This window comes from Coregonus clupeaformis, chromosome 20, assembly GCF_020615455.1.
Source record: "Coregonus clupeaformis isolate EN_2021a chromosome 20, ASM2061545v1, whole genome shotgun sequence".
Taxonomy (NCBI): Eukaryota; Metazoa; Chordata; class Actinopteri; order Salmoniformes; family Salmonidae; genus Coregonus; species Coregonus clupeaformis.
The window spans coordinates 63,994,470-64,015,152 of NC_059211.1; the positions used below are offsets into that span (position 1 = coordinate 63,994,470).

Here is a 20,683-nt window from a genome sequence, read left to right on the forward strand (position 1 = left end):
CCATAATGACAAAGTGAAAACATGATTTTAGATATTTTTGCAAATGAATTGAAAATAAAATATATAAATATCTAATTATAGACTGCTGTTTTAACCTATATCAATAGTTATAAGAGGAGCATTTAGAGATAACATGTATTTCTCTCTTTTCCATGTGAAGTTCATCGTGGAGCAACAGCAGCTCTTCACTGACAACGCAGAGAAACATGCCCAACCTGAGATCAGCTCAGAGGAGATGCTCTAGGTAGAGCCCCTCAGCCAAACTCAGTTGGAGATTCCACAGGAAGTCAGGGAGGTTGTGGAGAGCCTGGTGGACACGGCGGCAGAAGGAGACAGCACAAGGGACATCGTCCAAAGAGCCCTCGCTGAAATTAGGACCAAGGTGACGAAAGCTGCTCCAAGACCTTCCCGAAGCAGGTCGTGGTGCTCAGTTATACCATCAGTCACATTATCTCCCAGGTGCTTCTTCAAGTGAATTACAAACCCTTTCGGAACTGACTTTCTCTGAAGGTTACCCCTCTTTTGAAGGATGCAGAAGCTCTCCTATGGTCCTTGCTATGGGTCCAGGTCACGGGGGGGAAGCAGCTGGTCAACACTCTTCAGCAGTCCACAGATCACTTGGAGGTGGCCACGAACATCATGGAGAACGTGGAGGAGATACTAAGCCCCAGAATGGTGCTGGCGAGAGCACTTGGACTGGGATCAAAGATCTTCAACCGCTATGTGGTTCGCCTCATAGCTCTGTGGATTGCTAAGTACCTGATCACTGTGCTGCTGACAAGGAGGAGGGACTTATTAGCCAGAGTATGATGGAGAGCCATGCTCTAAGTTCTTGTTCAAAGAAGAAATACAGCTGAAGGAGCAAGGTAATAGCAACTTTGAGGAAGTTAGCGACCCTGTGCCGGAATCGGAACCCTCCCAAGCTGTTGTTTCTGACTGGCGTTTAAACATGGAGCCCACGGAACTATCTATTATCACCACAATACTTTTATATTTGAAGAGAATTCTAACAGCCTGACATTGTTATTTAATTTGTCTGTTATTATTTTGGAAATAGAATTATGGGATTTGGGCCTTGGCATTTCTGATTAGATTTGGGCCTTGGCATTTCTGATTAGATTTGGACCTTGGCATTTCTGATTAGATTTGGACCTTGGCATTTCTGATTAGATTTGGGCCTTGGCATTTCTGATTAGATTTGGGCCTTGGCATTTCTGATTAGATTTGGGCCTTGGCATTTCTGATTAGATTTGGGCCTTGGCATTTCTGATTAGATTTGGGCCTTGGCATTTCTGATTAGATTTGGGCCTTGGCATTTCTGATTAGATTTGGGCCTTGGCATTTCTGATTAGAAACCCCACAAGACTCCAACAACAACGGAACTGTAACAGCCTGATATTTTGTATTTTCTATTCCTCTTTTATTGTCGTTTTCTTCATTTTAAAGGATATTCATTTTACTTGATTTCTTATTCACACCGATTGAGATAAAACGAAATTATCAATCTATATTGTTAGGCTGTGGTTCGATGTTCATAGAGGAACTGATTTTAAATCATGTAGACGATGAAGAAATTATCAGTGCATTTTATACCCCACATGGTATAGTCTTTTTATTTAAAAAAAATATATATATACAGTATATACATCAAATATTTTTGTTCAACAAATTTCACAAACAGTATAACTGACTTTACAGAAATTGGTTTTTCGATGCGTAGAGATATTACAGTAGTAATTGCTAAATCTTGAGATTGTAAATTAAAAAGGATAGATTTCATTTTTGACATTGACATTTCACAAAATGTTCAGGAGTACTAGTCTATTACTAGTGTACTAGTGATTTTATACTGGTGTACATTGAGGTAATACTGCCAGTCAGACACATATACATGTATCAATTTCATACACATCCTAACTCATAGTTTAATGCGGCTACATACAACACAGGAACTATAAGAATGTATATTACTAAGTTATTACTTACTTATGTACAGTATTTCGTTTTTTAACACTTATTTGAAAACTATTTAGGATCAACAACATTATAAAATATGGGGTCCTTCATCCTTTTTAAGGACATCTTCTAGGTCTAGGGTAATCTTCTGTTATGGACGGATAAAACTTTGCTGAAAGCACTTCTTTAGAAAGCATAGATTCCCATGCCAACTGTTGCCAGGGCTACACAGATCCCCAGCATCATTCTGAAGAGGGGTGATGCGTTGATCAGACTGGTCTGGATCTGAAGGGATCTAGCCATCAGTTTCTCCCCTGAGAAAAGAGGAAAGGAGTCATTATTAGTGTTATCTAACACAGTAATTGGATATGTATTAAGTATTACCATCATCATATTCAATTGGTGTGAGTGTGTGTGTCCGTGCGTGTGTCTGTGTGTGCGTGCGTTCGCACATGCATATGTGTGTGTGTGTGTGTGTGTGTCTATGCGTGTGTGTGTGTCTGTGTATGTCTGTGTGTGTGTGTGTGTGTGTGTATGTGTGTGTATGTATGTCTGTGTGTGTGTGTGTGTGTCTGTGTATGTCTGTGTGTGTGTTTGTGTGTGTCTGTGTGTGTCTGTGTGTGTGTGTGTGTGTCTGTGTGTCTGTGTCTGTGTATGTCTGTGTGTGTGTGTGTGTGTGTGTGTGTCTGTGTATGTCTGTGTGTGTGTGTGTGTGACTGTGTATGTCTGTGTGTGTGTGTGTGTCTGTGTGTGTGTGTGTGTGTGTCTGTGTGTGTGTGTGTGTGTGTGTGTCTGTGTGTGTGTGTGTGTGTGTGTCTGTGTGTGTGTGTGTGTGTGTATGTCTGTGTGTGTGTGTGTGTGTGTGTATGTGTGTGTAACTTACCATCAGCCAGTTTGGAGTGTGTCGACGCGTGTCTTGTGCATCTATTTCTGGTTGTCGTATGCATGAGCTCACTTTCCCTCTCTGTCACAGACACCATCTTCTGAAGATCATCAAAGACCTGCATCACAAACAGAGGCAAGACAACGTCAGTCAAAAGTCAGTCATCTTATGTACGAAGAGCCAAGAAGCTCATTAAAAAAACCTCAATGGCACTCATTTAGCTTATGGTTGAACACCAACCCTAATATCTAACCTTATATCACACCCCTAAACCATGGCTGTCCCGTTTCCCTATTCCTCGTCATCCCCCTATCTCCCCAACCCATCCCATCCTCCACTCCTCTCTTCTCTTCCTCCATCCTCCACTCCTCTCTTCCTCCATCCTCCACTCCTCCTCACCTGGATGTTCAACTCGAAGGCTCTGACAGCCTCCTCCAGCATTCCTATTCTCTCGTCCTCATCCAGCTCTATGCTGTTCATTCTACTCCTGTACAGCTGTTTGAACAGGTTGGGGCTGCTCACGCCCGGGAAGGAAAAGAACGACAGACCCTCGCCACCCTTCAGCCCCAGAGACTTCTGGGTAATGCGGCCAAGGACTTGTCCCCCAGATAGGTCGCCGAGGTAGCGGGTGTATGCGTGGGCCACTAGGTACTCAGGGTTGTCTTTGCCGATCTGGGGAGGGAAGGAGAGAAATAGAGAGAGGGAGAGAGACAGAGAGAAAGAGAGAGAGAGAAAGTCAGTACAGTCAAGCCCTCATTTGCCTCCATCAGATGGAACATGGCTTCATAAGGCAGGGTTTCCCAATCTTGGTCCTGTTGCCCCCCCTGGGTGAACGTTTTGGGTTTTGCCCTAGCACTGCACAGCTTATTCAAATAATCAAAGGTTGATGATGAGTCTGTGTGGTGCTAGGGCAAAAACCAAAATGTGTACCCACGGGGGACCCCAGGACCAAGTTTGGGAAACCCTGCTATATAGCATTATAGTATGATTCAACTTCCACAGTAGGTTAGAGTCCAGACCAGTCCAGTTTAATACACACCTGTCTGAGTCTATGGGCATATATTTTAGTGGCGGCCGGTACAACAATCTTCTCTCTCCAGTCCTGCCCATAGAAATGCTCTAGGTCTCTCTCCACTGACTCCAGCCGTGCTAGTTCCAGGGGGAAGTATATAGGCGCGACACTCGGGTGGTTGGAGTTGCTGTCCAGCGCTTCCTCTAGCGCTTGATAGATCTCATAGAGGGAGCACAGGAGAAGCTGAGGAAAGGAGATAAGGAAAGGAGATAAACTAGGGTTAGTCTCAATACCTCCGTTATACACAAAATACAGTACCTTGACCCACAACAGTTTATAGCAGTACATGATAGAATGATGGTGCATGATGATGCATGGCGCTCCAGCTAGAAAAATGTTGCATGTCCACACTGAAGATTCAGATCAACTGATGGGAATTACAGTATAGATAGGGAATCACAAAACTAATTGTGTTGTAAATGCTAGTACCTCCATTTACTAACATGCAGCAGAGGTTTAAACAAAGAGATTAATAGATGAATTGTCTTTACTAATCTTTATCTTTATTAATGTTATATTATTGATTGATTACCTTGTACTGTGTCAGACTGACTTTTCCTCTCTGGTAGGCCAGCATCAGTTCAGTGTTCTCTGCTCTGACATGGCTGTCCTTGGTTACAGCTTTAATCTGCTCCGACAGATCACTGTGGGAGAGAGAGAGGAAAACATATGAACCCCTGTATTCAACCTGTAATGTTACACCATTACTGTGCTGTTCACAAACAGAGAGATAGAGAGGAAGTGTGTGTGTGAGAGAGAGAGAGAGATAAAGATAGAGAGAGAGGTGAAGTGAGAGAGAGAGAAAGAGAGAGAGCGAGGAAGTGAGAGAGAGAGAGAGAGAGAGAGAGAGAGAGAGAGAGAGAGAGATAAAGTGAGAGAGAGATGGGGTAGAGTCATGTTAACTTCTGTATTCAACCTGTGATAAAGACTATCTTACAGGCTGAGTGATGATTGACAGAAGGATGAGAGGAGGAATGCCTACTGACATATAGAACAGCTGGGTGACTTATCACTTAAAGGTGGAAAACCAACACATGTCTATCAATGGAGGCTAACTGCAAACTAAGATAAGACACTGCAGGTGAAGGTAGGTCAGAGTACTAGACACCATATCAGAAGAATACCCCATGAAACACTGCCTCTTGCAAAAGCAACATGTTTATAACACACTTACTAACACAATAAACATTTTAGTTTGTCTGAGATCTTCATACGCTTGGTAGAGGGAAGCACAGAGACAGTGTATATTAACTGTCTGCTAAGTTAAATCAAAACACAGATATCAGTAGCATGCATACTGCTGGCTATAACGTCAGTTCACAGCCTTACCTGTCTGTGAGCTCAACTTGTGTCTGCATCTTCTTCTCTGTCTCCATATCTGTATTTACAACAGAGAAAACCATCAATATGACTGAGATAATTAACAATGTTACACATACAGTATGATCTACAACAGAGAAAACCATCAATATGACTGAGATAATTAACAATGTTACACATACAGTATGATCTACAACAGAGAAAACCATCAATATGACTGAGATAATTAACAATGTTACACATACAGTATGATCTACAACAGAGAAAACCATCAATATGACTGAGATAATAAACAATGTTACACATACAGTATGATCTACAACAGAGAAAACCATCAATATGACTGAGATAATTAACAATGTTACACATACAGTATGATCTACAACAGAGTATACCATATAAACATGATATATACAGTGGGGGGAAAAAGTATTTAGTCAGCCACCAATTGTGCAAGTTCTCCCACTTAAAAAGATGAGAGAGGCCTGTATGTTTCATCATAGGTACACGTCAACTATGACAGACAAAATGAGAAAGAAAATTCCAGAAAATCACATTGTAGGATTTGTTATGAATTTATTTGCAAATGATGGTGGAAAATAAGTATTTGGTCAATAACAAAAGTTTCTCAATACTTTGTTATATACCCTTTGTTGGCAATGACACAGGTCAAACGTTTTCTGTAAGTCTTCACAAGGTTTTCACACACTGTTGCTGGTATTTTGGCCCATTCCTCCATGCAGATCTCCTCTAGAGCAGTGATGTTTTGGGGCTGTCGCTGGGCAACACGGACTTTCAACTCCCTCCAAAGATTTTCTATGGGGTTGAGATCTGGAGACTGGCTAGGCCACTCCAGGACCTTGAAATGGTTCTTACGAAGCCACTCCTTCGTTGCCCGGGCGGTGTGTTTGGGATCATTGTCATGCTGAAAAACCCAGCCACGTTTCATCTTCAATGCCCTTGCTGATGGAAAGAGGTTTTCACTCAAAATCTCACGATACATGGCCCCATTCATTCTTTCCTTTACACGGAGCAGTCGTCCTGGCCCCTTTGCAGAAAAACAGCCCCAAAGCATGATGTTTCCACCCCCATGCTTTACAGTACGTATGGTGTTCTTTGGATGCAACTCAGCATTCTTTGTCCTCCAAACACGACGAGTTGAGTTTTCACCAAAAAGTTATATTTTGGTTTCATCTGACCATATGACATTCTCCCAATCCTCTTCTGGATCATTCAAATGCACTCTAGCAAACTTCAGACGGGCCTGGACATGTACTGGCTTAAGCAGGGGGACACGTCTGGCACTGCAGGATTTGAGTCCCTGGTGGCGTAGTGTGTTACTGATGGTAGGCTTTGTTACTTTGGTCCCAGCTCTCTGCAGGTCATTCACTAGGTCCCCCCGTGTGGTTCTGGGATTTTTGCTCACCGTTCTTGTGATCATTTTGACCCCACGGGGTGAGATCTTGCGTGGAGCCCCAGATCGAGGGAGATTATCAGTGGTCTTGTATGTCTTCCATTTCCTAATAATTGCTCCCACAGTTGATTTCTTCAAACCAAGCTGCTTACCTATTGCAGGTTCAGTCTTCCCAGCCTGGTGCAGGTCTACAATTTTGTTTCTGGTGTCCTTTGACAGCTCTTTGGTCTTGGCCATAGTGGAGTTTGGAGTGTGACTGTTTGAGGTTGTGGACAGGTGTCTTTTATACTGATAACAAGTTCAAACAGGTGCCATTAATACAGGTAACGAGTGGAGGACAGAGGAGCCTCTTAAAGAAGGAGTTACAGGTCTGTGAGAGCCAGAAATCTTGCTTGTTTGTAGGTGACCAAATACTTATTTTCCACCATAATTTGCAAATAAATTCATTAAAAATCCTACAATGTGATTTTCTGGAAAAAAAATCTCAATTTGTCTGTCATAGTTGACGTGTACCTATGATGAAAATTACAGGCCTCTCTCATCTTTTTAAGTGGGAGAACTTGCACAATTGGTGGCTGACTAAATACTTTTTTCCCCCACTGTATGTTGATAATAAGCCTTTCAAATGATCACACATCGGATTCTTGCATGTTGCTATATGACCCAAACAGGAATTGCAATGTCAGTTGCTATAGAAAGTTATGACTGAAAGCAATGACCCAGAAATGGCACAAAAGTCAAGTTGTAAATTCGTTTTTTTCACTCACCAGTTCACCAGTAATTAGTCCTTTCCTTCTGTTTTTATATGCCCACAATGAGTGACTGCCTTTTCCTTCTCTCTCTTTCTCCCTAAGTGTACAATCCTTACTTTGTGTGCCTCCTCTCCGGTCTCTCTCTCTCTCTTTATACTGTCCTACCCTTCTCCCTCCCTCCCTCTCTTTCACGGGTTAGCTGAGCTGAGAGAAACAGGAAGCAGTAAGCCTGACTCAACAACAGCTCTGCTAGGAACAGCTATGGGAACATTGTGGAGGGAGGGACTAGGACTAAACATGACAAGGCAACTTTAGGAATACTAGCAATGGAAAACTGGAGGGAGGAGGGACCAGCGCTTATCATGACAGGGCAACTTTAGGAATAGAAATGAAAAACTGGAGGGAGGAGGGACCAAGAAACAGGAAGCAGTAAGCCTGACTCAACAACAGCTCTGCTAGGAACAGCTATGGGAACATTGTGGAGGGAGGGGCTAGGACTAAACATGACAAGGCAACTTTAGGAATACTAGCAATGGAAAACTGTAGGGAGGGGGGACCAAGAGTAAACATGACAAACTTTTTTACCACTCTGGAAAGAAGAGGGAGGAGTGAGGGAATAGCAATAGAAAACTGGGGAGTTTGGAGGGACTAGGGCTAAACATGACAGGGCAACTTTAGGAATACAGTTCAAGCAATGGAAAACTGGAGGGAGGAGGGACCGGCGCTTATCATGACAGAGCAACTTTAGGAACAACTTGGAATAGTGACAGGAATGTAGGCTAGGAGGAGGGCTCAGAAGTTAGCACTAACTAAACATGACAGTGTAACTTCACCCCTCAGGAGAGCAGAGAGGAGTGTTGAAATCCAGACTCAGTGTAAACTACACAGCACAATCACATGACTATGGTGTGTTTTGTCAAGAAGTGGTAGTAAGCTAATGGTTGATGGTTCTTTCTGAAGAAAGTTTACTACTTGAAGTTCACTAGTTGGCTCTTTGTGGTGAAATTATATTGTGGGTCAATTATGTACGGTTTATTGTCCATTATTGTAAAAAAAAAATAAAGTAATGAAATACATGTGATTGAATTAACATTTTTTTCATAAACTCGTGAAATACTGCAAATTCCCCAACACTAAATGCAGAAGATGTAAGAACAATTACCCAATGTACAAGTCTCATTGTGGTTTATGCGTCATTATTTTGCTGATACATAGCAACATTTCATAACGGACTCGCCAACATTGCACTCTCCTGATGTTCAAGCGCAATGTCTAGCTAAGATAAGACAGAGACTCAGACACAGTAAACTTGAAGTCCACTGTCCAAATACACTCTTAGAACAAAGGTTCCAAAAGGGTTCTTCGGCTGTCCCCATTGGATAACCCTTTTTGGTTGCAGGTAGAACCCTTTTTGGTTATTGGTAGAACACCTTTGGGTTCCATGTAGAATCCTCTGTGGAAAGGGATCTACATGGAACCCAAAAGGGTTCTAGCCTACTTGGAACCAAAATGGTTCTACCTGCAACCAAAAAAGGTCCCGTGTAGCTCAGTTGGTAGAGCATGGTGCTTGCAACGCCAGGGGTTGTGGGTTCGATTCCCACGGGGAGCCAGTATGAAAAAATTTATGCACTCACTAACTGTAAGTCGCTCTGGAGAAGAGCGTCTGCTAAATGACTAAAATGTAAAATGTTATTCAAAGAGTTATTCTATGGGTGTCACGAGTTGCAAAGCCAGAACCCAGAAGCAGACCAGGACAAGGTAAGTTGAAACGAAGGTGAGTGTTTATTTACAATTCAAGAGTGATGCTGAATAATCCAGGGAACAGAGCGGGCGGCGTTGATTAGTTGTTGGGGGTGCAGTGGTTGATCCCATCATGGGTCGGCAGCCGCCGACCACCAGGCAGAGGTTGGATGAAGGTTCCGGACGGGTGACTGCAGATGGAACAAAACGGAGGTAAGTAAACAACAAGGTGCAAAAACAACAAAACTAACGCTAGGCTCTAAGACTGATACTCTGGTAAACCTACTGTTCATGGCTAACGATCCGGCAGGGAATGGATGTTAGGCCAGAGCCTAAGAAGGGTGATGATCAGGACCAGGTGTGCAGATTGCTGATGGGATGCAGGTGCGGAAATCAAGAGAGCTCCCCGGAGCGTTCCAGAACCCTCGGGAAACTGGAGATCACGAGCCGAAAAAACTAGTCCACAGACAGGACCCGACTCAGACTGCCGGGATCGTTACAGTACCCCCCTCCGACGAAACGCCACCGGGCGGACTCCCGGAGCGCCAGGATGGAGGCGGTAGAAGTCACGGATGAGGTCAGCATCTAGGATCTGTCGCCGCGGAATCCAACTCCTCTCTTCAGGACCATACCCCTCCCAGTCCACGAGATACTGGAAACCCCGGCCCCGCCGTCTGGAATCCATGATTCGTCGCACCGTGTAGGCAGGACCACCTCCGATCATCCGAGGAGGAGGAGGAGGAGGCGGAGGAGGCAACAGAGGACTGAGGAAAACCGGCTTGAGGCAGGAGACATGAAAGGTGGGATGGACTCTGAGCGTCCTCGGTAGTTTGAGTCGAACTGCCACTGGATTGATCACCTTCTCCACCACAAACGGACCAATGAACTTCGGTAACAACTTCCTAGACTCAGTCCGTAACGGAAGATCCCGTGTGGCCAACCAGACCCTATCTCCGATGGTATAGGTGGGAGCGGGGATCCGGCGACGATTCGCCTGGAGCTGATACCGGTCCGAAACTCTAAGGAGTGCCTTTCTGGCCCGATGCCAGGTCCGGTGGCAACGACGAATATGGGCCTGAACAGAGGGCACTGAGAGCTCCTTCTCCTGAGAAGGGAACAAGGGAGGTTGGTAGCCATACAGGCACTGGAAGGGAGACATCCCAGTGGCAGATGTAGGGAGAGTATTGTGGGCATACTCAACCCAAGGCAACTGAGAGACCCAGGAGGTGGGGTTGGAAGAGACCAGGCAGCGTAGCGTGGTTTCCATCTTCTGGTTGGCTCTCTCCGCCTGACCATTGGATTGGGGGTGAAAACCAGATGTGAGACTGACTGTAGCTCCAATGGCCAAACAGAAGGACTTCCAGACAGCAGAGGTAAACTGAGGGCCACGGTCGGAAACGATATCACTGGGCAACCCGTGGACCCTGAAAACCTCCCTAACCAGGATCTCGGACGTCTCCGAGGCAGAGGAAGCTTGGCAATTGGCACAAAGTGGGCGAACTTGCTGAATCTGTCCACGATAGTCAGAACGACCGTGTTCCCCTCAGAAGCGGGCAACCCAGTGACGAAGTCCAGGGCCAGATGCGACCATGGTCGCCGGGGAATAGGAAGGGGGTGAAGTAGTCCAGAGCTGGGCCGATTGGTACTCTTATTCTGCGCACACACTGGACAGGCAGCAACAAAACCCCGAGTATCCTCGGCCATGGCAGGCCACCAAAAACGTCTGCGAAGAAACGCCATTGTCCGAGCCACGCCAGGGTGACAAGCCATCTTGCTGGCGTGGGACCATTTGAGGACAGCAGGACGAACCGACTCAGGCACAAACAACCGACCGGGTGGACCGTTACCGGGACCGGGCTGAGTCCGAAGGGCCGCCAGCACCTCCTCCTCAATCTTCCACATAACTGCTCCCACGACGCAGTTCCGGGGGAGAATTGTCTCGGTCTTGGACCCACTCTCCTCCGTCTTGGAGAACATCCGGGACAAGGCGTCCGCCTTGCCGTTCTTAGATCCAGGTCGGAACGTCAGGGAAAACTTGAATCGTCCGAAAAACAACGCCCACCTGGCCTGACGGGAGTTGAGACGTTTAGCCGATTGCACGTAAGCAAGATTCTTGTGGTCAGTCCAGACAATAAACGGTTGCTCCGCCCCCTCCAACCAGTGGCGCCACTCCTCCAAGGCAAGTTTCACCGCGAGAAGCTCCCGGTTACCCACATCGTAATTCCTCTCCGCAGGCGAAAGGCGACGAGAGTAGTAGGCGCAGGGATGGAGTTTACTGTCCGTGGAGCATCGCTGCGACAGGATGGCGCCAACTCCCACATCAGACGCGTCCACTTCAACGACGAACTGACGGGCCGTGTCCGGTTGAGAGAGAATCGGTGCGTTGGTGAATCGCCTCTTCAAATCCAGAAACGCTCGATCCGCCTCCGGATTCCACTTGAAGGTCCTGATACTGGAAGTCAAGGCAGTTAACGGAGCGGCCACACGGCTGTAATCCCGGATGAATCTGCGGTAGAAATTCGCAAACCCCAAAAATCTCTGGAGCTGCAATCTCGTACCGGGCTGGGCCCATTCCAGAACCGCTCTAACCTTCTCCTGGTCCATCCTAATCTCTCCCCTGGAGATGATGTACCCGAGAAAGGATGTCGTGTGGGCGTGAAACTCGCACTTCTCGGCCTTCACGAACAGGCGATTCTCCAACAATCGCTGCAGAACCTGCCGGACATGCTGGACGTGGTCGGAAGGTTCCTTCGAGAAGATCAGAATGTCATCCAGGTAAACAAACACAAAGAGACCGATCATATCTCTCAGGACGTCGTTCACCATACTCTGGAATACCGCTGGAGCATTGGTCAGTCAAAACGGCATCACCTGATACTCAAAGTGACCCATCGGTGTATTGAAACCCGTCAACCACTCGTCCCCCTCTCTGATCCGGACCATGTGATACGCATTGCGTAGGTCTAGCTTGGTGAACACCGTAGCACCCTGTAAGGAGTCGAAGGCAGAACTCATCAAGGGCAGGGGATACTTGTTCTTGACCGTGATGTCATTCAACCCCCGATAATCAATGCACGGTCGAAGAGAGCCATCCTTCTTACCCACAAAGAAGAATCCTGCCCCCCAGGGGTGATGACGAGGGACGAACGAGACCAGCAGCTAGGGACTCCTTGATGTAGGTCTCCAAAGCCTCACGTTCAGGTCGGGAGATACTGTATAACCTTCCCTTGGGGTAGACAGCTCCAGGGAACAGGTTGATGGCACAATCATATGGTCGGTGGGGGAGGGGAGTGACAGAGCCTTCTGCTTACTGAAAACTTCCCCCCAAATCGTGATATGTCTCGGGAACCAGGGACAAATCTGGGGGTTTAGCCTCAATCACCTGACTGGGAACCGAATGGGGACAGGCAGTCTTGAGACAGTTAGCATGACAATCAAGGCTCCAACTCGTTACCTTGCCCGTCACCCAATCGAACGTGGGATTGTGTTCCTTCAGCCAGGGGTATCCAAGGACCAGAGGAACATGGGAAGACGGCAGAATGAAGAATGAAATCATCTCAGAATGATTCCCCGACAACAGCATCTTAACCGGTTCAGTCCTCATCGTGATACGTGCCAGACTACTGCCGTCCAGAGTGGTAGCTTCAATGGCTTCCGGCAATTGCTCCTTGGAAAGCCCCAGCTGTTCCACCAACTCGGCATCTAGAAAGCTTCCATCGGCACCTGAATCGATAAAAGCGTTAATCGCTAAGCTCTGATTCCTGTTCATAAGGGTAGCCGGAAACGGGGTCTGACAGAGGTATTGAGAGGTCGAAACTGGCTCGCTAAAAGTCCTCCCAACTTTAGCGAGCCGCGCAGTTTGACGACCCGACTGGAACCTGAGAAGCTGATCGGTTGGACGGAACCCATTGCTTCTCCCTCCTTCGCTCTCGGACTCGATTATCCACCCGAATAGACAAGGCTACCAAGCTGTCCAGGTCACTAGGCTCCGGATAGGAGATCAACTCATCCTTGAGCTGCTCCGACAGACCCTGGTAAAAGGCCGCTTGCAGAGACTCCTCATTCCACCCACTCTCCACAGCCAACGTCTTGAACTCGATCACGAAGTCGGCCACGCTGCGAGTTCCTTGGCGAAGCGAAAACAGGCGCCTAGCTGCGTCCCTCCCTCGGACGGAATGGTCGAAGAGCTTCCTCATCTCGGCCGTGAACCCCTGGTATGAAGCCATGCAGGGATCCTGTCGTTCCCAAACGGCTGAAGCCCACTCCAGCGCTCGACCACGCAGCAACTCAATCACAAAGGCTATCCTAGCCTTGTCTGTGGCATAAGAGTAGGACTGTAGATCGAACACTAATCCACACTGCATAAGGAAGGAACGGCATCTTCCCAGCTCCCCCTCATATTTATCCGGCGTCGGAACCTTGGGCTCACGGAAGGACACAGCTCCAGAAGCGGCAGGCGAGATGGGTGAAACCGGTAGTGGGTCCTCCACCGGAAACTGGCGTTGGTTCTGGACCTCCGTCAGACCGGTAGAAAGGTTCCGAACTGACAACGCGATCTCCTGTAGTACCGTGCTATGATGGCCCAACATCTTCTCCTGCTGGGTAATGGCATGGCGAACAGAGTCCAGGTCCGCTGGGTTCATTACTGGCCGGATCGTTCTGTCACGAGTTGCAAAGCCAGAACCCAGAAGCAGACCAGGACAAGGTAAGTTGAAACGAAGGTGAGTGTTTATTTACAATTCAAGAGTGATGCTGAATAATCCAGGGAACAGAGCGGGCGGCGTTGATTAGTTGTTGGGGGTGCAGTGGTTGATCCCATCATGGGTCGGCAGCCGCCGACCACCAGGCAGAGGTTGGATGAAGGTTCCGGACGGGTGACTGCAGATGGAACAAAACGGAGGTAAGTAAACAACAAGGTGCAAAAACAACAAAACTAACGCTAGGCTCTAAGACTGATACTCTGGTAAACCTACTGTTCATGGCTAACGATCCGGCAGGGAATGGATGTTAGGCCAGAGCCTAAGAAGGGTGATGATCAGGACCAGGTGTGCAGATTGCTGATGGGATGCAGGTGCGGAAATCAAGAGAGCTCCCCGGAGCGTTCCAGAACCCTCGGGAAACTGGAGATCACGAGCCGAAAAAACTAGTCCACAGACAGGACCCGACTCAGACTGCCGGGATCGTTACAATGGGGACAGCTGAAGAACCCTTTAAGGTTCTAGATAGCACCTTGTACTATATTTGTTGTGTACTCTTTTGTTGAACTACTCACCCTCCTTCCACTAGACTAACTTTAGTCTCTGTGGATGTACTGTACCAGCAGGTATATCTCTCTGGTCATCCCCAAAGCCAACACCTCCTTTGGCCGCCATTCCTTCCAGTTCTCTGCTGCCAATGACTGGAACGAACTTTAAAAATCTCTGAAGCTGGAGACTCTTATCTCCCTCACTAACTTTAGGCGTCAGTTGTCAGAGCACCTTACCGATCACTGCACCTGTACACAGCCCATCTGTGATTAGCCCATCCAAATACCTCATCCCCATATTGTTATTTATTTTGCTGATTTGCACCCCAGTATCTCTATTTGCACATCATCTTTTGCACATCTATCATTCCAGTGTTAATACGAAATTTTAACTATTTTGCACTATGGCCTATTTATTGCCTTACCTCCATAATTTACTACATTCGCACACACTGTATATATATTTTCTGTTGTATTTTTGACTTTATGTTTTGTTTACCCCATATGTAACTCTGTGTTGTTTTTATCGCACTGCTTTGCTTTATCTTGGCCAGGTCGCAGTTGTAAATGAGAACTTGTTCTCAACTGGCTTACCTGGTTAAATAAAGGTTAAATAAAATGAAATAAAATAAAATGAAACATTCAATTAAAATGGGTAAAGAAAGATTAATAGACAACTGTTGGTTTAATTGTTAACAGTGTAACCTAAATACTCTCCGCTGTCTCTGTACACACAGTGTGATGCAATGCTGTTTGACTTATCTCTGACTGCCAAGTTCAACCTCCCTCTCTCTGTCACAACAAAGCACTCAATCAATGGCAGTGGCAATTTGGCAATGATGTATCACACTGAGAAGTAAACAACTATTACTATTTAATTCAGTCTCTTAGGTCTAATATCAGTAGATGATTCATATATGAGTGATATTGTTAATATGGTTATGCATTATAAGGGTATAATTATTCGATTTTGATGCAATAAGATTTGGTTTAAAGATTAATTGATTTAATGTAGAATAATCCATAACTGTAACTTTGTTGCAATCTGCAAGTCTGCAACAATGCAGCCAAATATATAGATTGCGTATAACTGGTACGCCAAATTGTAGCAACAAAATGATTGGTCATAAAGGTTTAGGACGTGATTTTCATGCCGAAGCACAATCAGCGATAAGAATATTGCTTGAAACCCTTACCGTGATTCAGCGACTATGTGGACGTGAGCGAAGGGGGGGTTAAATGGGGTGAGAACGAGTCAACCATTTCCTAAACATGAGTCCGCGGAGTTTGTACCAGCAGGGACTCGCATTCCAATGGTTTTTAAATCGTCCAGCCAGCAAAGGTGACTTCAAGTTCAGGAAATTATGGAGCAACGATTTATCACCCATAAATTGAGTAGAGTAGGCTAGCCTGATAGTCTGTAAGTAAAAACCTATGATTATTATCACACGGCAAAATTGTAACATACATTGCAATGTTTTGCAAATAATACTTTCACAAATAATACTGGTTTTGTTACCTTGTGAAAAGTATAGGCCAATGGCTCATTTTACGTAAACCACGCGCCTCCACCTACTGTGTGCGTTTTGCAGCGCTTGTTAGCGCAGCAAACTTTGAACTCTTCAAAGATGGCGACAAGTCTGGAGATGGTCCATCAGTTCTTTCTCTTTCTTTAGAGAACGACACATCGGAACGCCAAAATTGAGCTCTCTTGATCTGCTCCCAATTCATTGTTGAAAAGCACAAATAGCTATTTCATACCCGACGATACCGCGAGCTGTTGAGCAACATAGCCGCCTCCGTAGTGCGTTTACATTTGTGCGGGGCAGGTAGGCAGACTAATGTTTGTTTATTAGAGGTAGAATGCACGTTTTTAGGAGATTCAAATGCATATTCTTGGCAGTGAGTCCAAGCAGGTTCTTTGCAATAGTAGCCTATTGTTGTGTCAGGGCAAGGCTATTCGGTATATTTTAGCCTATACATTGTATTATGTGTAGCCTATGAAATAGACCTATCATGTAATGTGCATAGATTTGAATGTCTATATTACTGCCTCTTTTTCCCAGGTGTAGAATATGGAGGGAGAGGTGGGCCTTGTGACCGGCCGCAGTCAGAGAGAGAAGAAAAGATCCTACAAAGATTTCCTGAGAGAGGATGATGATGATGACCTAGTGGAGGATGAAGAACAACTTGTCGTCAAAGAATGCAAATACAAGAAGTCATATAAGAAGAAGAGGAGACATTCAGGTTCGGAACACCGCTACATAGTGAGAGTGACTATGAAATGTGGAACCTTGGAATTTGGAGCAATGGCACCTTATTCCCTACATAGTACATTAGTACTGCTTGGTGACCTAAACTGGGATATGCTTAACACCCCGGCCATCCTACAATCCAAACTAGATGCCCTCAATCTCACACAAATTATCAAGGAACCTACCAGGTACAACCCTAAATCCGTAAACATGGGCACCCTCATAGATATCATCCTGACTAACTTACCCTCTAAATACACCTCCGCTGTCTTCAACCAGGATCTCAGCGATCACTGCCTTATTGCCTGCGTCGGTAACAGGTCCGCGGTCAAACGACCACCCCTCATCACTGTCAAACGCTCCCTAAAACACTTTAGCGAGCAGGCCTTCCTAATTGACCTGGCCCAGGTATCCTGGGTGGATATCGATCTCATTCCGTCAGTAGAGGATGCCTGGTTGTTCTTTAAAAGTGCTTTCCTCTCAATCTTAAATAAGCATGCCCCATTCAAAAAATGCAGAACTAAGAACAGATATAGCCACTGGTTCTCCTCAGACTTGACTGCCCTTGACCAGCACAAAAACATCCTGTGGCGTACTGCATTAGCATCGAATAGCCCCCGCGATATGCAACTTTTCAGGGAAGTTAGGAACCAATATACACAAGCAGTTAGGAAAGCAAAGGCTAGCTTTTTCAAACAGAAATGTGCATCCTGTAGCACTAACTCCAAAAAGTTTTGGGACACTGTAAAGTCCATGGAGAATAAGAGCACCTCCTCCCAGCTGCCCACTGCACTGAGGCTAGGAAACACTATCACCACTGATATATCTACAATAATGAAGAATTTCAACAAGCATTTTGCTACGGCTGGCCATGCTTTCCACCTGGCTACCACTACCCTGGCCACCAGCTCTGCACCCTCCGCTGCAACTTGCCCATGTTGTCTGGACCTATGGCAGTCTCTATGGGGGTGCCACAGGGTTCAATTCTTGGGCCGACTCTTTTCTCTGTGTATATCAATGATGTCACTCTTGCTGCTGGTGAATCTCAAATCCACCTCTACGCAGACGACACAATTTTGTATACATCTGGCCCTTCATTGGACACTTAACAAACCTCCAAACGAGCTTCAATGCCATACAACACTCCATCCGTAGCCTCCAACTGCTCTTAAACACTAGTAAAACTAAATGCATGCTCTTCAATCGAACGCTGCTGTCACCCGCCCACCCGACTAGAATCACTACTCTCGACGGGTCTGACCTAGAGTATGTGGACAACTACAAATTCCTAGGTGTCTGGTTAGACTGTAAACTCTCCTTCCAGACTCACATTAAGCATCTCCAATCCAAAGTTAAATCTAGAATCTGCTTCCTATTTCGCAACAAAGCCTCCTTCACTCATGCTGCCAAACATGCCCTCGTAAAACTGACTATCCTACCGATCCTTGACTTCGGCGATGTCATTTACAAAATAGCCTCCAACACTCTACTCAGCAAATTGGATGTAGTCTATCACAGTGCCATCCGTTTTGTCACCAAAGCCCCATATACTACCCACCACTGTGACCTGTACGCTCTTGTTGGCTGGTCCTCACTACATATTCGTCGCCAAACCCACTGGCTCCAGGCCATCTATAAATCACTGCTAGGCAAATCTCCGCCTTATCTTAGCTCATTGGTCACCATAGCAACACCCACCTGTAGTATGCACTCCAGCAGGTATATCTCACTGGTCATCCCCAAAGCCAACACCTTCTTTGGCCGCCATTCCTTCCAGTTCTCTGCTGCCAATGACTGGAACGAACTGCAAAGAACTGCAAAAATCTCTGAAGCTGGAGACTCTTATCTCCCTCACTAACTTTAAGCATCAGTTGTCAGAGCAGCTTACAGATCACTGCACCTGTACACAGCCCATCTGTAATTAGCCCATCCAACTACCTCATCCCCATATTGTTATTTATTTTGCTCATTTGCACCCCAGTATCTCTATTTGCACATCATCTCTTGCACATCTATCATTCCAGTGTTAATACTAATTGTAATTATTTTGCACTATGGCCTATTTATTTCCTTACCTCCATAACTTGCTACATTTGCACACACTGTATATATATTTTCTGTGGTATTTTTGACTTTATGTTTTGTTTTACCCCATATGAAACTCTGTTGTTTTTATCGCACTGCTTTGCTTTATCTTGGCCAGGACGCAGTTGTAAATGAGAACTTGTTCTCAACTGGCTTACCTGGTTAAATAAAAGGTGAAAAAATATTGCACTACTTTTGAGCAGAGCCCATGATCAAAACTAGTGCACTATGTAGGGAATAGGGTTCCATTTGGGAAGCACATTTCTCCCTGTAATTTCAGCTCAATCTCATAGGTGCTGCATCCTTTCCTGTACTCTCTACAGGTGACCACACCCACCCTCACAGATGGACCAATGGCAGTGCAGGACCGGAGTTGGATGGTATCTCCCATCATGACCACCAGACCTGTGAATCACCAGATGAATGGATGACAGAGGGGGAGAGAATTGATGAAGTGAGTGAATAGGTGGGGTGAGTCTCCATTTTATGTCCTTGATTTCTTGCAGCCGCAGATGTTCTCCTCCAATGCGTGTTGAGAAGGAGGCGAGGAGAGAGGATACAAGGAATCAACAAAAATACAATTGAGATTCACCCAGGGACTAAGACCTCTCTCTGTAGATAGTAAATGGAATACCAAGTTGCCCTCTAGACACTGACCTAAGTTCAGTCTAGCATTTCCCCACTAGTGCTTAACGTTAAGGATATAGGAGGGTGTACTGATCCTAGGTCTGTGTCTAAAAGTGCAACTTCTAGGTGTTATTGTGTAAAATGGACAGCAGAGGGCAGTGCTTGGTCAATTTACTACCACTGATCATCTTTCTGCTTCTTACTCATCCCTCTATTATTTGTCCTGCTCCTCTCCCAGACTAGGGAGGAGTCTACCATGCCATCATTCTGGATGTACATGGATGACCAGCAGAACGAGATAAGGGCAGAGTCCTCTACAGCTAGCTGCAGTCTCGTGACCCCTGCTACCACAGACTCACCCATGTTGACAGGGCCTGAGGTAGACCCAGTGAACGCAGCGGCCCACCTACAGCTGCTGGGGGAATCCCTGTCTCACATTGGCCACCGGCTTCAGGGAACTAAGGTGGGCTGGTTGAACACTGTTGGCTTCGTTGTCCTCACACACTGAAAGGCTACTGAATACGGACATGTAATTCAAGCATTGTTTGTTTGAAATTGCTGATAGTTTGATGAATCTGTCTCTCTGTTTCTAACACTCTCTCTTTCTCTCTCGCTCACTTTCGCCCTGATGCTGCCTTTATTTATGTGTCTCTTTCTCTCTCCTCCCCCCTTTCTCTCTCCTCCCCCCTTTCTCTCTCCTCCCCCCTTTCTCTCTAGGAGATGATGGCAGTGTCAGGTAGTCTGTCTGTTTTACTGGACTCTCTACTGTGTGCCCTGGCTCCCCTGGCCTGTCTCACCTCTCTGGTCCCCGAGTTACGCAGCTGCCCTTCACACTCACACACACTGGTGAGGCTGTTACACACACACACACACACACACACACTAGATCCTGGCATTCAGTAGCTGTCAAATGATTCTATGGTAACTGAAGGACCCTCACCACCAACTTCTTCTACTATTCCTATGTTTCTTCTAGGCTAAGACACTGGACAACATTGCCTATGTGATGCCTGGTTTGTGAAGTCTGTCTGATGAGGAGAAGAGCCTTAACCAGGGCAAGCAGGAAGTTGTCATAATTTGAACGGATGTTCCTTCCTGTCTGTTTGGGGCCTATAGAAAGGATGGGGGAAGAAGAAGCCATGTGTTCTAAAAGAGGAGGGGCTTAAGCGAACGGCCCAATCTGCAATGAGCGCTCTAATTTACCTGTATCCAAAGTTATCTGGGTTCATATTGAATTTGAAAGATAAACTATTTATTTAGTTTAGTTTATTTGTTCAATTAAAACTTGTTTTGTTCATGCAATTGTTTGACATTTTTCTAACTTGGCATGGCAA

At 45.9% G+C, this 20,683-nt stretch overlaps 2 protein-coding genes across 4 annotated transcripts; one reads left to right on the plus strand and one right to left on the minus strand.

Annotated features, from left to right (window-relative positions):
* Positions 1-1,581: 1,581 nt before the first annotated feature.
* Positions 1,582-7,529, minus strand: LOC121553904 (heme oxygenase). Its single transcript, XM_041867285.2, has 7 exons — positions 7,413-7,529; positions 5,241-5,289; positions 4,444-4,555; positions 3,879-4,094; positions 3,239-3,511; positions 2,840-2,957; positions 1,582-2,270 (listed from the first exon to the last, which is right to left on the minus strand). Exons 2-7 carry the CDS (start codon positions 5,285-5,287, stop codon positions 2,143-2,145), a joined length of 894 nt encoding a protein of 297 aa, XP_041723219.1. The 5' UTR covers positions 5,288-5,289; positions 7,413-7,529; the 3' UTR covers positions 1,582-2,142.
* A 7,983-nt stretch (positions 7,530-15,512) lies between these two features.
* On the plus strand, positions 15,513-20,651 carry LOC121553944 (HMG box-containing protein 4-like). 3 transcript variants are annotated; one of them, XM_041867346.2, is made up of 6 exons: positions 15,513-15,724; positions 16,449-16,629; positions 19,046-19,176; positions 19,588-19,812; positions 20,067-20,195; positions 20,326-20,651. In XM_041867346.2, exons 2-6 carry the CDS (start codon positions 16,458-16,460, stop codon positions 20,368-20,370), a joined length of 702 nt encoding a protein of 233 aa, XP_041723280.1. In that variant the 5' UTR covers positions 15,513-15,724; positions 16,449-16,457; the 3' UTR covers positions 20,371-20,651. The 3 variants fall into 3 exon arrangements, with proteins under 3 accessions (XP_041723280.1, XP_041723278.1, XP_041723279.1); XM_041867344.2 differs by having other exon boundaries at positions 15,514-15,802; XM_041867345.2 differs by lacking the exon at positions 15,513-15,724 and adding an exon at positions 15,881-16,211.
* Positions 20,652-20,683: the final 32 nt, after the last annotated feature.